This window comes from Vidua chalybeata, chromosome 4 (genome assembly GCF_026979565.1).
Source record: "Vidua chalybeata isolate OUT-0048 chromosome 4, bVidCha1 merged haplotype, whole genome shotgun sequence".
NCBI lineage: Eukaryota > Metazoa > Chordata > Aves > Passeriformes > Viduidae > Vidua > Vidua chalybeata.
In genome coordinates this window covers 44,577,356-44,592,899 of record NC_071533.1, presented here as the reverse complement: position 1 = coordinate 44,592,899, position 15,544 = coordinate 44,577,356, and the positions used below count along the sequence as shown (strand labels likewise).

The 15,544-nt window shown below is 37.8% G+C and overlaps 1 protein-coding gene across 5 annotated transcripts in view; it reads left to right on the top strand.

Annotated features, from left to right (window-relative positions):
- The window catches only part of CLCN3 (chloride voltage-gated channel 3), a 59,316-nt gene extending 45,689 nt beyond the window's left edge, over nucleotides 1–13,627 (top strand). For 3 of the 5 annotated variants that reach the window (XM_053940034.1, XM_053940037.1, XM_053940035.1), the window contains 5 exons: nucleotides 3,730–3,916; nucleotides 5,182–5,580; nucleotides 6,348–6,564; nucleotides 8,810–8,885; nucleotides 10,544–13,627. In XM_053940034.1, coding sequence (XP_053796009.1) covers nucleotides 3,730–3,916; nucleotides 5,182–5,580; nucleotides 6,348–6,564; nucleotides 8,810–8,885; nucleotides 10,544–10,702 — 1,038 coding nt within the window. In that variant the 3' untranslated portion in view covers nucleotides 10,703–13,627. The remainder of the gene's footprint in view (nucleotides 1–3,729; nucleotides 3,917–5,181; nucleotides 5,581–6,347; nucleotides 6,565–8,809; nucleotides 8,886–10,543) is intronic. The other 2 variants (XM_053940036.1, XM_053940038.1) reach the window with 1 other exon arrangement.
- The last annotated feature ends 1,917 nt before the right edge of the window (nucleotides 13,628–15,544 follow it).

Genomic DNA, 15,544 nt, shown 5'->3' with positions numbered 1-15,544 from the left:
ATTCCCTAGTCTGTTACTTGGAAGAACAGACTGTACCCCTTACACTGCTCATTTGTGGTAATTCTTATGCCTACTCTCCTCATTGTTCACATAAATCTAATTACTACAGATATTAAAAGGAGACAGTGATGACTTCTTCTGCTATATTTTCCAGTATTGCATGTTGTGATGAGCAAGTGGGCTTTGTTCATGTGACTGTAATGGAAATTTCTTCTCCATTACAAGCAGCATAATTTTTGGTTTTCCCAGTTGTTTCATTGATCTGTTTTGGAAGTGGCTTCAGCTTCTCCCCAGTCTGTGGCTGTTTCCTGAGTGATGATGTATAACTGTCACACCTTCATCGTTTTCTGTCTTGTCAGGCTCCCTTCGTAGTTTTTTGCAAGTACATAATCAAATGTGTCAATGCAAACTTCCTGTGGAATGTTCACTAAGCAAGATTTGTGTTTAAATTTGCCTTAACTTTTCAGTGTAAGTTGCTGGTCCATGTAACAGCAGGCATAAGAAAACACTTCCGTTCTGTAAGGGTGTTTGATCATTGGAATATGCTGTGCAGAGAACGTCCTTGGAAGTACTCATACCTTGACTGGTTGCAAGCCTGAGCAATCTGCTGAGGGTGACCCTGCTTGGGCAGGGGTAGACAATCTGGGGCAGTTGTCTTCAACCTCGACTATTCTGTAACTGATAGAACAATAACATCAGTCATGTTGTATTTCTCATGTTTTGATATTTTAGAAGATGTTGCAGGTTGTTATTTGAAGTTAAGTTCTATGTGTTGATTGGTGGGTAAGAGGAATCTTAGAGTGTATATTTCAAAAGCTACTCTTCCTTAGGTCCATAATACAGGCAGTGTTGTGTGATGTGACCGCTTCAATCTGTTGTCTAGTTTTGTATTCACTTACTGGGTTTCATTTATATCTGGGACATTATTTTACCATTCACGTGTTTATGTGCATCTGGTTCTTTTGCATGGGGTTGTCACCACATGGGGTTGTCACACTGCATATTAGGTAGAATTCACTGGTTTACAGAATGGGAGAGCTTATACCTCATTTGAGTTTTGTTCATTTTCTCAGAACTTCAGCATGTGGAAATATTTTTTTGAAGTTGTGAGAATATATTTATTACTTTGCCAATAGGCAAGGAGTCATGTTGTTCCATCTGAGATGGAACTGTGCTACATGAATTTCTTGGAAGCTTTAAAGCATGTGGTTAGTTAGAATGTCAGCTAGGATCTGGAGAAGAGGATGTTACTTTAATGATATTTATTTGCTTTAGGCTTTATCTCTATAAAAGAAGCAAATTCAAAATAGAAGGGGGAAAAAAAGAGAAGAAATAATATTACCTTGTCATTTAAATAATTATAAAGGTCCTCTGGGCTCTCCAGGTCTGTTCCTGGAGCTGTAGCCATCTGCAAACACACATCTTCCCCAGGAACTGCTGTCCTGTGAGGTGAGCAAAGCTACCCAGCTGCTGCCAGCGGGGCAAGGTGAATCCTGCTGCTAGTACTACTGTGGACATGCATTACCAGGAGGCTGATATGGCAGGGGTTTGGCATTTTTTGGTTTGTTTTGGTTTGTTTGTTTGTTTTTTTTTTTCTTTCATGCTTTTGTACTTAAACTCTATTGCTTATTATCAGTAGACTCCTTGCTGTGTCTAAATGCTGATCAACAGGTGGGAAGGAGTTACAGTTTTGCCTCAGAACATGATTGGTACACAGCTGCACTACCAAAGAAGTGGAAAGTTTTACCTATATCCTAATTCTTGCTTCTTCCAAAGATGACACATGTGACACACAACAAATCTTTTCCTCTGGAGTGTAATTTGAACTTGCTCAAAAGCAAGCCCCAGAGAAGAAAGCTGAGAAGAGGAAAAATTTAGCTGTTTTCCCTTGCTACTTCTTTGGGAAAATTCCTCTCCCCTTTGTGATTTGTGATTCACAGGCTTATGCAAACAAATGGACCTGTAAAATCATAATTACAGTTAGACTTGTAACCATTATCCACATATGATGGAAAGAATAGAAGGAGCTAGTGCATAAAAAGTTATATTACCAAAGGACCAGAAAGAATTTGGATGCAATTTCTACATGGAGACTGAATTTCTGTTGCATACTCCTAGCACAGTAGGATCTGAGGCATTTTCAAAGGTTTATTTATTTACTTTTATATTGGAAATATGGGATTTTTTCATGGTACTGTTGTACTGTTCACCAAGAAAGAATTTCACTCAGGAAAAAAAAAATATTTTAGCAGTTAGGAAGGGGCTTAGATGCATAATTAATTGTGGGAAATAACAGGTAGTTATAGTGGTATAAATGCACAGTTTGAATACAAGACTAAAATTATAGCATTGAATATTATCTCTATAAACACTGAAATATTAGGTAATTCAGTATAGGAATTAAGGTCTATTAAACTTTTTCTCAAAACCCACACTGCTGACTGTCTAACACAAAGTTTGTTTTCCCTTGGTTTGTTGGTTAGAAATAATCTTTGCAACCACAAATATAGACAAAATATAAAGTAATAATAATTATAAGCTATGTTTGCTTTTCCTTGATTTGTTGTTAGAAATCTTCTTTGCAACCATAAATAAAAACAGAATATAGTAATACTAACAACAACAATTCTGAAATACATTTCTGTACCAGCTATTGAATACCACAGCAAGAATCTATAGTTTGGAGTTCCACAATGCTTAAATTTCACAGCTGTACAGTACAAGAAAAATTACATGATGTGTCCTGTTACACCAGGAATGCAATGTTTAATTAAGTTATTAACAAGATGGGATGAGATGCATTTAGACAAAGTAAAAATTCTACTCCTTTTCTGTAGTCACATCTGTTCCTCAGTCACAGTATAAAATATTTTGATGTTAACAACTGCTGTGAGGAGAAGCAGCAGGCATTTACAGTTTAATGAGACATTTAGGTACCAGTATGTTTTTTGGAAAGACTGGCTTTGTAAGGAGAAGAAAAGATATGCAACAGTTCATATGAAGCTGCTGATAAAAGCAAGTTTGCACTAATATTTTACTAAGCCGTGGTTGTGTGACAAGGCTTTAGTTAGTAGCAGAAAAACATTTTAAGTAACTAAACTGACAGTAGGAGCTTCTTTTTTCTTTAAACTATTGTGTTACCTACTTTTTGCGGTGGGGATCATCTTGCCTTTTTCTCTCTTGGTGTGTTTAGCATTCTATATACACTCATTTCTATAGGAAACAGCAATAATAGTACAGAGCCTCTTTAAAAACTCAACTGTTCAGTTAATTTATAGCAGTGTCAGGAAGCAGTTTAGGAAAGCAGTCCTGTTTAGTAAGTGAATGTTGACTCTGAGGAACGTGAAGGAATAAGGGAGACAGGAAATTATAAAGAACTCTTTCCAGTATGATTAGCACAGCTCACACTGGACATGCACATGGTAGAGAATTCTGCTATTGGCACTGAGTCTAGTTCTTGGTCCTGTATTGGTGGTAGATTTTCTCTTAAACACAGTAAGATATAAACAAACATGCTCATAAAATGGTTTCTGCTAATCAGGTCCATCAGAGATATCAATAGCATTCTGTTAAGTTCTACTAACCTTCCAAGGTCACTTTAAATGGTTTTAACCTGACAGTTTAAGTGTTTTCAGCTCTTTCAGAAAAAAAAAATACAAAAAATCACTTGTTAAGCGATGTGTCAGGTATGTTCCCAGCAGCATGACAACACTTCTGGTTTTGTTGCAGGTTCCATCTGGGTTGTTCATACCTAGTATGGCAATTGGAGCAATAGCAGGAAGGATTGTAGGAATTGCAGTGGAGCAGCTGGCTTACTACCATCATGACTGGTTCATTTTCAAGGAGTGGTGTGAAGTTGGAGCTGACTGTATTACACCTGGACTTTATGCCATGGTTGGTGCTGCTGCATGCTTAGGTAAATAAAATATAACAAATAAGTATCTGTTTTCTTAATATATCAAAATAATTATTAAAAAATGAAAGGAGATATAAACTTGTGTAATTTTGGAACACCTATTTATAGGGTCTTCCCTCCAGAATAATACATTCACATCTCTACACAAGACCCTCAAATCCTTGTGATCTGAGAAATAATGTGAAATCTAAATTGATGAGAAATAGGAAAATTTTAGTAGTGTTTGCTTTCTCTTTTTGGTATCAAGAAATGTCATCACTACATTGGTCAGAAAAATTAGTTCCTTGAAATGTATGAAGTAGAGTATTTACAGTGTCAAGTACCGTTAAAATTATTAGAAGGAAGTGGTGTGATCAGCTACCACATCTACATGAATTGCAAAAAATTGTTCTTGAAATTCATTATCCAAACAAAAGTTTCAGAAGTGTGTAAGGTATTTTTAACAAGTCAAATTGTTGAAAATCAGCTTCATGGAAAGAGGCTTAAGTTGTCCTCATTTATAACTTGGTGGCCTTAGAAATGAAACTTAAAAGCTGTTAGGACAGATTCTGCAAGAAGTAGACCTTTTCTTTAAGGAAAGTTATGTTTGGGCAATCAAACTAGTGACACAAATTTAGGTTTTGGAGAGGTTGTTCTGGTTTTTAATAGTGCAAATTGAATCACTCTTGAATGAATTGAAAGACAGTTCTTGTTATTTTATTGAATGAAGATACAGCATCAAAAACCTTAGCAGAAAAAAATGATTTTAAATAGTAACAAAAGAGAAATCCCTGTCTTCTGTTGTCCAAGAAAGAGATTTCTTTTCATCAGCTCATAATTCTGTGTAGCTTTTTTGATTAAGCAGCAACATTAAATTTATAATCCTTTGGACAACATAGCTGTTGATTTGCTACCTATGACATTTTTGCGTTAGTTCCATTCTTTTTTCAGATTCTTATATTACTGGATTTCCTTGCATTTCACAGTGCTTTTAACCCTGATGTGGTATGGAGATATACACAGTTTTATTCTTACAATAAATAACTGTACATATTTTCCAATTCCCTTTATTACTTCCCTTTCTATGAATTTTCCCTAAAACTCTCACTTCTAGAAGTTGTGTGTTAATTTTCTCTGTCTGCTTCTGTTGGTATTCCGCAGAAGGATCTTTGTCAGATGGCCTTTCACGTTAAAGTTATGTTTGTAGGTCTCAGCAGGAAGGCAGAAAATTCTAAAATGATTGTTATCTGATACTCAAATGTTACTGGCTATCATTTTCCTTGCAGGTGGTGTGACAAGGATGACTGTGTCCCTGGTAGTTATTGTCTTTGAGCTAACAGGAGGGCTGGAATATATTGTGCCCCTAATGGCTGCAGTCATGACCAGTAAGTGGGTAGGAGATGCCTTTGGTAGGGAAGGCATCTATGAAGCACACATCCGACTGAATGGATATCCTTTCTTGGATGCAAAGGAAGAATTCACTCACACAACACTGGCTGCTGATGTGATGAGACCTCGGAGGAGCGACCCACCTTTAGCGGTTCTGACACAGGATAATATGACTGTTGAAGACATAGAAAACTTAATCAACGAAACCAGCTATAATGGTTTTCCTGTTATTATGTCAAAGGAATCTCAGAGACTTGTGGGTTTTGCTCTAAGAAGAGATTTAACTATTGCAATAGGTAATTAACTTTCAGTATTGCATTATTATATACACCAATTTAAATTGTTTTATATTATTTTATATTTGCATTGCCAGTGGGGCAAGGGAGGGGATTGTCCTGCTCTGCACTGGGGCAGCCTCACCTCAAGTCCTGTGTGCAGTTTTTGGTGCCAGATTTATAAAGAGAGTTATAAAGCCATGAGAGATCATCCAAAGGAGAGCCACAAGTATGGTGAAGGGCCTTGAGGGGAAGCCATATGAGAAGCAGCTGAGGTCACTTGGTCTGTTTAGCCTGGAAGAGACTGAGGGGAGACCTCATTGCAGTCTGCAACTTCCTCATGAGGGCAAGAGGAGGGGCAGGCACTGATCTCTCCTCTGTGGTGCTCACTGATAAGACCTGAGGGAATGGCCTGAAGTTGTACTGAGAGAGGTTTAAGTTGGGTATTAGGAAAAGGTTCAGGGGGCTGTCAGTTGAGACTGACTTTTCCCTGGCAGTTTCTTCAGGAGCTGAGTAGGGTTTTTTAGCCTTTCCACCTCTTTGTAAATAAAAGTAAATAAAAGTTACTTATTTGAGTGAGAAAATTAGTTGAATAATCACTAAAGCTGAATGGCAAACGGCTTTTGTGATTTTTGTACAACCACTTCTTGGGGATAAAGCAGTGGCTATGGAAATATATGCAAGAGCCTGGTATTGTTGAGCTGTGAAGTCTGCATTAACATCTTACTCCAAGAATGTAAATTCTTTCTCCTCTGCTTTTTTTCCCCCCTTCCTTGTCTTTCTTAAAGAAAGTGCTAGAAAGAAGCAGGAGGGGATTGTTGGCAGTTCCAGGGTGTGTTTTGCCCAACATACCCCATCGCTTCCAGCAGAAAGCCCTCGACCTTTGAAGCTCAGAAGCATACTTGATATGAGCCCTTTCACCGTGACAGACCATACACCAATGGAAATAGTGGTGGATATTTTCCGGAAGCTGGGTCTGAGGCAGTGCCTTGTAACACACAATGGGTGAGTAAAGTGGCAGCAATGCTGTGCATTTTTTTAGATACAGTAATTTTCACTTCCAGAATCAGAGTATTTGAACCAGGATATACACCAACATCATGGTATTTGAACCTGTAAGTTTGCAGCTGAGGACCCCAGCTGTTCATTAGGAATGTGCTGTGCTGTAGCACCTTTCTGAAATTCTTACACCTTCCTTGTATTCCAAGTAAGCAGGCAGATGATTTCAGTCATTTTATGATGTTCTGTTAAAAATTTACTGCCATTCAGCAAGCTTGGTCTGTGCAACTTGCTTGTGGAGGAGATACAACTTGTCTTGCAAAAATTTAGTCTTGTGTGTTGAAGAGTCTAAGGTTTATACTTCCTGGTTATTACCTATGTTCTGGCAACATGCAGTATATCAGCAGTTACTGAACATCTACAAGTACTGGGTTCATAAAGAGAAAACTATCTAGCCAGTATCTCTTCTTCTGGAGTCTAGTGATGGCGATTACCACCAAGCTTTTGTTTTTTGGAATACTAACAACTAAACTGCTGCTAGTTTTGGAACTTCAGTCTGCAACTTTTGTTTCTACAATTCAAAATATTTCAGGAAAGTAGTTTTAAGATTTAGAATGTTTGTAAATGAGACTGTTGGGAGTTGTCCTGTGATTATCTACTAAATAAATGAGCCCCCGGCATGGAAACTAAATGTTCATTGTAATTGCCTCTTATCTAAACTGCTCCATGTTTTTTTTACATGATCTTTTTCTGTGCAGCTGTTTCTTTAACATTCTGCTTTCCTGTATCTCTTGCATTAAACACTTGACATGCAACATCGAAGCTCCTATCATAGTATCTTGCTTTCCCTTTAGCATGTCTTTTAAGGCACCTGGGAAGTGAAATGTCTGCTCATTCACATGTTTAGGAATGATTCATGTCCTTGGGACAAGAAATCTGAAATGACTAGGACTTCCTTAGTTTTTCTGTGGGCAAAAGGACTGCTGCTATATGTGGTGAATATTTAAATATTTCATTGGTTTCCAAGTTGGGTTTTTTTTTTTCTTCAATGCATCTCTGTATGGAATGGCAAGCAGTGTTTCTTTCTCTGGTAGGGAAAGGACATAATGGTCTGACACTTAGGAGTAGTGTGGGCATGCAGTTATTCTTGTTCTGGGGAGGGAAATTGGAATCAATAGAACTTCACTGAAAAATATTTACTATGATTTTTTTTTTCATAGTTTCTGTTGTGGTTGAGTGCTCAAACATCAACATTGATGCTAAAATCTTCTCTAAAGAAAGCTTGATCTTGTAAAGCTGTGTTAAGCTCTACTATAAATTTTAAACTATTTTATGATAAAGTAGCAGGAAGTATGGATGGCTTTAATATTTATTTTATCCTACTTCAGTTTACAAATTTGTGACATTCCACAAGCACACTGAGCACACTGTCCATTACAAGAAGAGCAGATCATAAATACTAGTACTGGTGGAGTTTAGCTATGGCATATAGCCTTGTGGACATCAAGGACTATTTTATATTTTGGCTGGCAGATTTCCTGCAAACTGAATATACCTGTTTAAAGACTTGCATGAACATACTGATTGCAGTCCAGATTAGATTGTACAGAAATTGGTGCAGATGACAGAGAGAAGACTGAGCCATACTCCTCCAAATGTGTACCAGAATATCCATTCCAGGGAGTTGCTCTTGATTTGTCCTGTCATGACCCAGAAATTTGTCTGAATTTATCTGTTTCTAAGGACACCAGATAGCCCAGCTCTGTAGGGCAGCTTTGAACCTCAGTTGCTATGACTTTACACAGTTACTACTTTGTTCATCTACTGTGGCTTGTTAAAATGTCAATAATTATCTGTATGTGTGAGGAGAAATAACTATTAAACAAAGGAAATACAAAGTAGATTTCAGTTTCAGTACCTTTAAAACCCAAAAATATGTGAATTCAGGGTGAAGGGATAAAGTTTGCTACCCTGATGTGTACCTGATACAAGAAACATACTGCTCTGGGGTGGTTGAAGAGCTAATTGTGTCCAGCATTTTGGGAGAAAAAGGAAAAAAGCAAAATTTGGGAAAAGGTACTGACTTTCAAATAAATTCTCATTTAATTATCTCATTAGCTTTCCTGCAACCTTTTTTTTTTTTTTTTTTTTTTTTTTTTTTAGTTTGCTCTAATCCTTTTTCATTTTGATTAGAACTTTTTTTTTTATTTGATTTCACACACAGTTATTAGCATAACATAATCTGTTGCAGGATTGTCTTGGGGATCATCACAAAGAAGAACATATTAGAGCATCTCGAGCAACTAAAGCAGCACGTCGAACCCTTGGTGATTAGATATATCAGATCTCATAATTAGACACAGTAGAAGTCAGGAAGCATGAAACTTGTGAACTGTTCAGGGCTTTTGTATCGGCTGAACAATGAAATCTTCTTATGCTCAAAAATTGTATTAAACATAAAACAACATGTGCAAAATCCTTTTGTAGAAAAGAAGCTGTAAATGTGAACATACTGTTAGTCACAACATTAAAGGAAAGTAAACAGTAAACTTTCTGATACTTGTTTTGATGAGATCACATCGATCCAGCTGGTTGATCTCTTGAATTCCTCAGGTGGGAAGGCATGCAGCTAGGAATACTTTTTCCCTGCCTAATGCAAATTAAGATTTTTGTACATGCGAATTTCTTTTTCTGATTTGGACAGCTTTAAATAGCTGTTAAATACCTGCCAAGTATCACATATTTTGAGAAGCAGAGATAAGCATGTTTTAATTGCATCATTAGATCCTCCCTGTAATCCCCCTCTATTAACATGATTTTTGAAAATATTCTTATTTTTAGCAAAGTCCTATGATTTTATGTAAAATCTGTGATTCTGCCGCTGTTACCTGCAGCAGTCAGTGTAATCCTTTACAAAATGTACAGTGATACCAGTCACCTGCTACAATGTTGACTCTTGACTTCAGAATCTAGATATGGTTTTAACCATGATGTTGTGAACTAACCCCTTAGATAGGTGGTACACTTTGTCTTAATTTGGACATGAGTTGCTAGTTCCATGTCTACTAAACAGACCCACCATCTTTAGCTGCTTATGTGCAAAACATGCTAATTATGTTCTCATTTTGTGCTAATATTTCACAAGTATTTCATGCATCCTTTAATAAGACAATTTGAACTGTACTAACCAAAATAAGAAGGGCAGCAGCTCATTCATTCTGCTCTTTGCTTCTCTTGTGATATTATCCTTTTGGACAGTCTCACTCTATTTGATGTTTCGCAGTTGTAGTTTTAAAAGACGCTGTCATAAGAGCACAGTATCTAAATTGGAAAAGGAAAATTTTATTATTCACCGTTCATTTTTTTCTAAAGCCATGAACTCCAAAAACTAATTAACTGTTGTTTATCATGCAAAAGTTTTGTGGCCAGTACAGTGTGCTCCTATGAATACATTCAATCTGAGCCAGTGTGTCAGACTGGAAGGATCCTTCTGGTTTAAAAAAGGAGGGAAGGGGAGTTTGATTTGCTTGATTTGGGGCCATCAAGCAGTACATCACTTCTGATGGCTAGGTTGGAACATGCCTCCCTTATGAAATGGGATCACTATCACTTCTTTTTCATACCTCTCTTTTCTTTGTCCCTCTTTGTTACTTTTTTGTTGGCATATGCTAATGAAAATTTGATTTTTGTAGAAACAAAAAGTTAAATAAAAATTGTAATGGGCTCTACTTGTATGATTTGTATTTCATTAAAATGGACTACAGCTGTCAGAGACCATTTGATACAGTGTCTCAGCATTGCTGTGTTTTATCAAACTGGTGGTTCCTCAACATTTTGATAAATAAAATGTTTCTGTTTAAATAAGAGAATCAGGCTGTTTACTTTTGCTCTATTCCTGTCAACAAAAAGGACTTGGCTAAAGATTTGTTCTATTTCATTATTTTCCTGCTTGGATTAATATCAGTCTCCCATTTATCCTTTTCAGGCGCCTCCTTGGCATTATAACAAAAAAAGATATCCTCCGTCATATGGCCCAGACGGCAAACCAAGACCCCGCCTCCATAATGTTCAACTGAAACCCATAGCTGAGGAGAGAGAGGAAACTGAAGAGGAGGTTCATTTGTTGAATAGCACAACACTTTAGTCTGGGGAAAACTTCTAAAATCAGAGACGAGCTGGGTTTTTACGTAACAGTGCTGCTGGCAATCAGGAGTCAGTCTGGGGGAGCATGTGGCGAGGGGGAAGGCTGATGGGAGTGTGGGAAGGGAGAACTGCTGTCCTGCACTGGATGCGTCCCGAGACATCAGGTCTGCCATGATAGTGCAGTGGGTGAGCCATGCAAAGTGGTGCCATTCTCCAGCCCAGCCTGGTACTTCAGCATTGAAGAGATGTGTTATTAATCCCTGTTTCTGGAGGGATCATTCTGAATTGAGCCATCTTGTGGAGACTGAAAGGTCTTGCCCTTTTTACCATTGAAAACTGTTGTGTTAACTCATGAAACGTATTAACTATTACTTGTCACCTTTCTACATTCCAGAAGAGCTTTATTTCTCTCTCTCCTGAGCCGTAACAAAGCCTCTTTAAAATTGGTGTGCCCTTTTGAAGCAGTTGTTTCTCATATTGAGATGTACTATGAGTTACTGAGGTGTGATCACAAGAAGGGAGGTTTTTCTTGTGCCATTAAATGTGTAAGTTCGTACATCATGAAATGCTTGGGGCAGTGCAAATCCACTGCAACAAAACCAGATTGAACAGGTAATAGTTTCCAAGAACCATGTGAGACTTCTTTCAACCCGTGTGCTGTCATGATATGAGAAAACTAAAACCAGGTGAAACCAGTATTTTAAAGAAAAATACTGGTTTTGCTGCAGAAAATATCAATAATGTGACCTGGTCTTATGCAATTTTTGTATTATTGAACACACTATGATATATACCAATGTTGTGCAGTATAAGGAAAAATACTGCTATTCTACTAGTTTAAGAGCTGGAACAATTCTGTATACGTGTATCTGGTAAAAAAATGCATGCTTCAACACTGGAGATCTTTTCCCCCCCTGTAAAATTTGAGAATGGTCATTTTTATTTTTTCTTCTCCACAAAAGATGTTCCACTGCTGACATGGTAGGAAGAAATGTAACTCATAATTTGCACTAAATGTATATTATTTTTCTTGAAGTTTTACCATTCTTTATTTATATTTGTATGGATTAAAAAATTCTATTAAATATGAATCAGTTAATATCTCACATAACTAATTACCTTTTTAATGTGATTTTATAGAATAATTCATAATCCTCTGCAAGTAACAGAGGATTAGCAAATGTTTACAACTAGATGAAGGGTTTCAAGAAAATGGCTTCTTTATGATCCAACATACATACAAGATCATTTTCAAATGTAACTTTCACTGCCGTTACCTTGGATTTCCTTTTTTCTTTACTAGCAGATAACTGGAACAGTAATAGTAGGGTTTTATTTAAAAAAGAAACCTGCAGGGTTTTAAAAGTAATAGGAGAAAGCAACTATTAGATTGCTTTTGACTCTTCTTTTCTCCCAAGTATATAAAGGTGTAAATTTTATGTAGTCACACCTGAGCAGCAGGGCAGAATTGAATCCAGTACTTGAAACTTTGGCAGGACTTAAAAATTCAGCAGCAACACACACACACTCAGAGGTGAATTGACAGACCCCTAACTTCTTTACAGTACATTGTTTTATTTCCTATTCATTTTATCAGACCACGACCAGAACTGCATGCAGAGGAAGAATGACAATATGCTATAAGCCTAAATTAGGAAGGGAAAAAAAATCTGGCTGACAAAAATCATGTTTTGTAATATGAGGTTGGATAAAATGTCTTTCTTTTAACAATTATGCTCACAAGACTGCAAAAAATGGCAAGAATATAAACACTAAGAGTCTAATATAATAATCATAAATATCTCTTAAGGCATTCATCACAGTCACCTCAAACATCTTTATTCACAAAGTACTCAGTATGATTTTATCTTGAGTACAATAACACAACAAACCAAAACTCTGGCACTTTTGCTGAGCTGCACAAAAATGGTTGTGCTTAAGTGCACTGTTGAATTTAAGCTGATTTTCCTTAGTAAAAAACTGCCATCTACATCTTATCATCTCAGTTCCAGCTGGAACCGGTAGAAAGTGAAATGTGCCAGGGGGATCACAGTGATCAGGCCCTGTATTAAAAACAGGTTTGGAAATGAAACAGTGAATTGGGCTATGTAAAAATGGGAGCATGGCAACAACCAGCTGTACTCTTCCATGTGAAGTCAGTGCTAGTTGTTAAAAATGTGTCCTGCTACATTACCTAAGCTTGAAGAAGAGGAAGCTTCACAAAGAGCAGGATTAGGCCAATTTATAGAAGGCAACTCTGCAAGTTGTCTGTGACACCGATTTCTGTTGTCTGATTCTTTTTTCTACAGTGGAAGAATACAAACTCAGTACACATACAAAAATGAGTTTAAATCAGTTTGAAATCTCTGCCATGTCCGGTGTTATTGTAAAACACTGCTGTGTGTACTGTATTAACTTGCACCTAATTTAGAGACTGCTGTCTGAATTAAAGTACAGTTCACACTCCTGCTGTGTTTCATTTCTGTGTGGATCCCGAGAGTTGCACATGAATTGTGCATCTCTGTTTACTCTTAGCCTGCTAAGCTTTCCCTGTTGACATTTGAAATGTCTTCTGGTAAACATGCAGTAGAGGTTCTGTTAATGAAGTATGTGTGCCTGTGCTGTGCAACAAAAAAATTCTAATGTGAAACTTGCAGCGCCTTACTCAAATTACTAATTAAAAAAAAAAAAAAAGTGGTGGATGGGAGGGGGAAAGTGTCAGCATTTTTTTATTTTTTAAATCATTCAGATACTGGTTCATGAAGAATGCATTCTTTGTTAATCTGTGATGTTGCCTAGAGCTGTATTTAATATTGATCTTAATGTTTTTATTTATAATAGTGTGGTAGAACTGCATATCATTACAGTAAAAATTCTCATTACTGTGATGATTTAATCAAGCATTAAAAACTTCTGTATGACCATTTATTGTTCTGTCATGTTTTCTCATTGTTTTCACAAATAACATTTGTGTTAACTTTTGCATTTATTTTCCCTGAGAGAAAATTAACAGCTAGGAATTTTACATACAAAACTAGTAAGATCTGACAAAAAGAATGGAGTTCAGGAGATGCAGTATTTGCATTGCCTAGCATTTGGCTAAAAATCAGTAGCCACATCAACCCCATCAAACTGATCTGCTTTAGATGGCGTATTTTTCCAAAACAAACATTTACTTAAAACAGTTAAAAGTGGATGATCCTTTTATTGTCTGAAAACCATCTGTTGATGATGTACATGTCATAGAATGGCCTGGGTTGGAAGGGAACTTAAAGATCACCTCATTCCAGCCCTCCTGTCATGGGCAGGGACACCTTCCTTGAGAGAGGTTGCTCAGAGCCCCTTCCATTGAACACGTAGAGGGAGGGGCAGGTACCAGCCCTCTGGGTAGCCCATTTCAATATTTCTCCACTCTCATAATAAAAAACATCTTCCCCCATCTAGTCTGAATCTACCCTTTTTTAGTTAAAACCATTACTCCCAGTGCAGCATGCCCTGCTAAAACATCTATCCCAGTTTATTGATACACAGCACATCAGTTATGTTACAACTGCTCTAACAGATTTCCTTCTCCATCAGAGGTTAATACAAGAATATGGATGTCCAGGTCCTCATTTTTGCAGATCTAAGTTCATATTTAAGTAACATTTAAAAGGTGAATTTTTAAAGGTCCCCTCCAACTCAAACCTTTCCATGATTCTGTTGTCTTAGTACTTGTGCAATTTACAGGGCTTGATATTAAGGTCTCCTGTACTTGAAACAAAAAGGAGAATGAGATGGAAAGTACCTGTTTTTTATGTATTAAACCCTCTAGGCCTGTGAATGAGTGCCTGTAAGTCTGTGCTTGAATAGTTGGGATACTAATATACTGAATGAAAGGGATAAAGTTGTCAAATTTACAGTAGTAGCTGTGGCATGTGATTACATTGTGCATTTCAAACTCAAAATACTTTTGCAGCACTCTAACCTATATTGTACCTCCACTGCCCCCTTCTACCATAAAGTGACATATAACTGACAATCCTTTGCTTAAGAAGAGTAGGAATGACTTATGTTTTAGTATGGTTCTACTGGCCTATAATCTTTATCAGTAATAATTAGTATTGCTGTCACTAGTACTGATGTGAATTGCTACAATGGAAGTCAAGTCACTAGATGGTGGCAATGCTGTCAAGTAAGAGTAAATGTTATTTTCCATTGTTTCTGGACTGTTTCTTTAATCAATTGCCAGAGAATAAACCTCCAAGTGCAGTAACAAGAACACAGAACTGGGGGCTAAGGATCTTAAAAACAATTTGTTTGCACTCTGTACAAAATCACTTGGGTTTAATTTTTAAATGTTTAGAACTGGAGATGGCTTCTTATTAGCAAGGTAGCAACTGCAGTAGAATTCCTAATTTCCCTTGTAATGTCAGGTAGCATTTCTTTCATCCCATCAGTTTCCTCCCACTTGAACCAGCTCCAACGCAGGAGCAGGGATAGTGCTTTGCCACTGAAGGGAATGCTATACCTGAGTGGTGGGACACAACTGGGGAAACGCAAAAGGGAAGAACCATCACCTGGATGGGTGATGGAGCAGGGACGTTCGCATATGGCACAGGGGCGATGGTGCCCAAGCCCCAGCGGCCCCGCCGTGCACGGTGCCCGCAGGTGCTCCGAGCAGTGTCGGACAGCGACCCGTTCTCCCCGTCCTGCCCTGGATCAGCAGCCCCGGCCCGGCTTTGGCTCCCGGGGCCTGCTGGGCAGGGCCAGGCAGGCGTGTCAGTCCCACAGCTCCGCCCGTGGGCAGCCCCGCTCCCCGTCCCGGGCCCGCCGTGCGCAGCCAGCATCGGGAAGCAGCGCG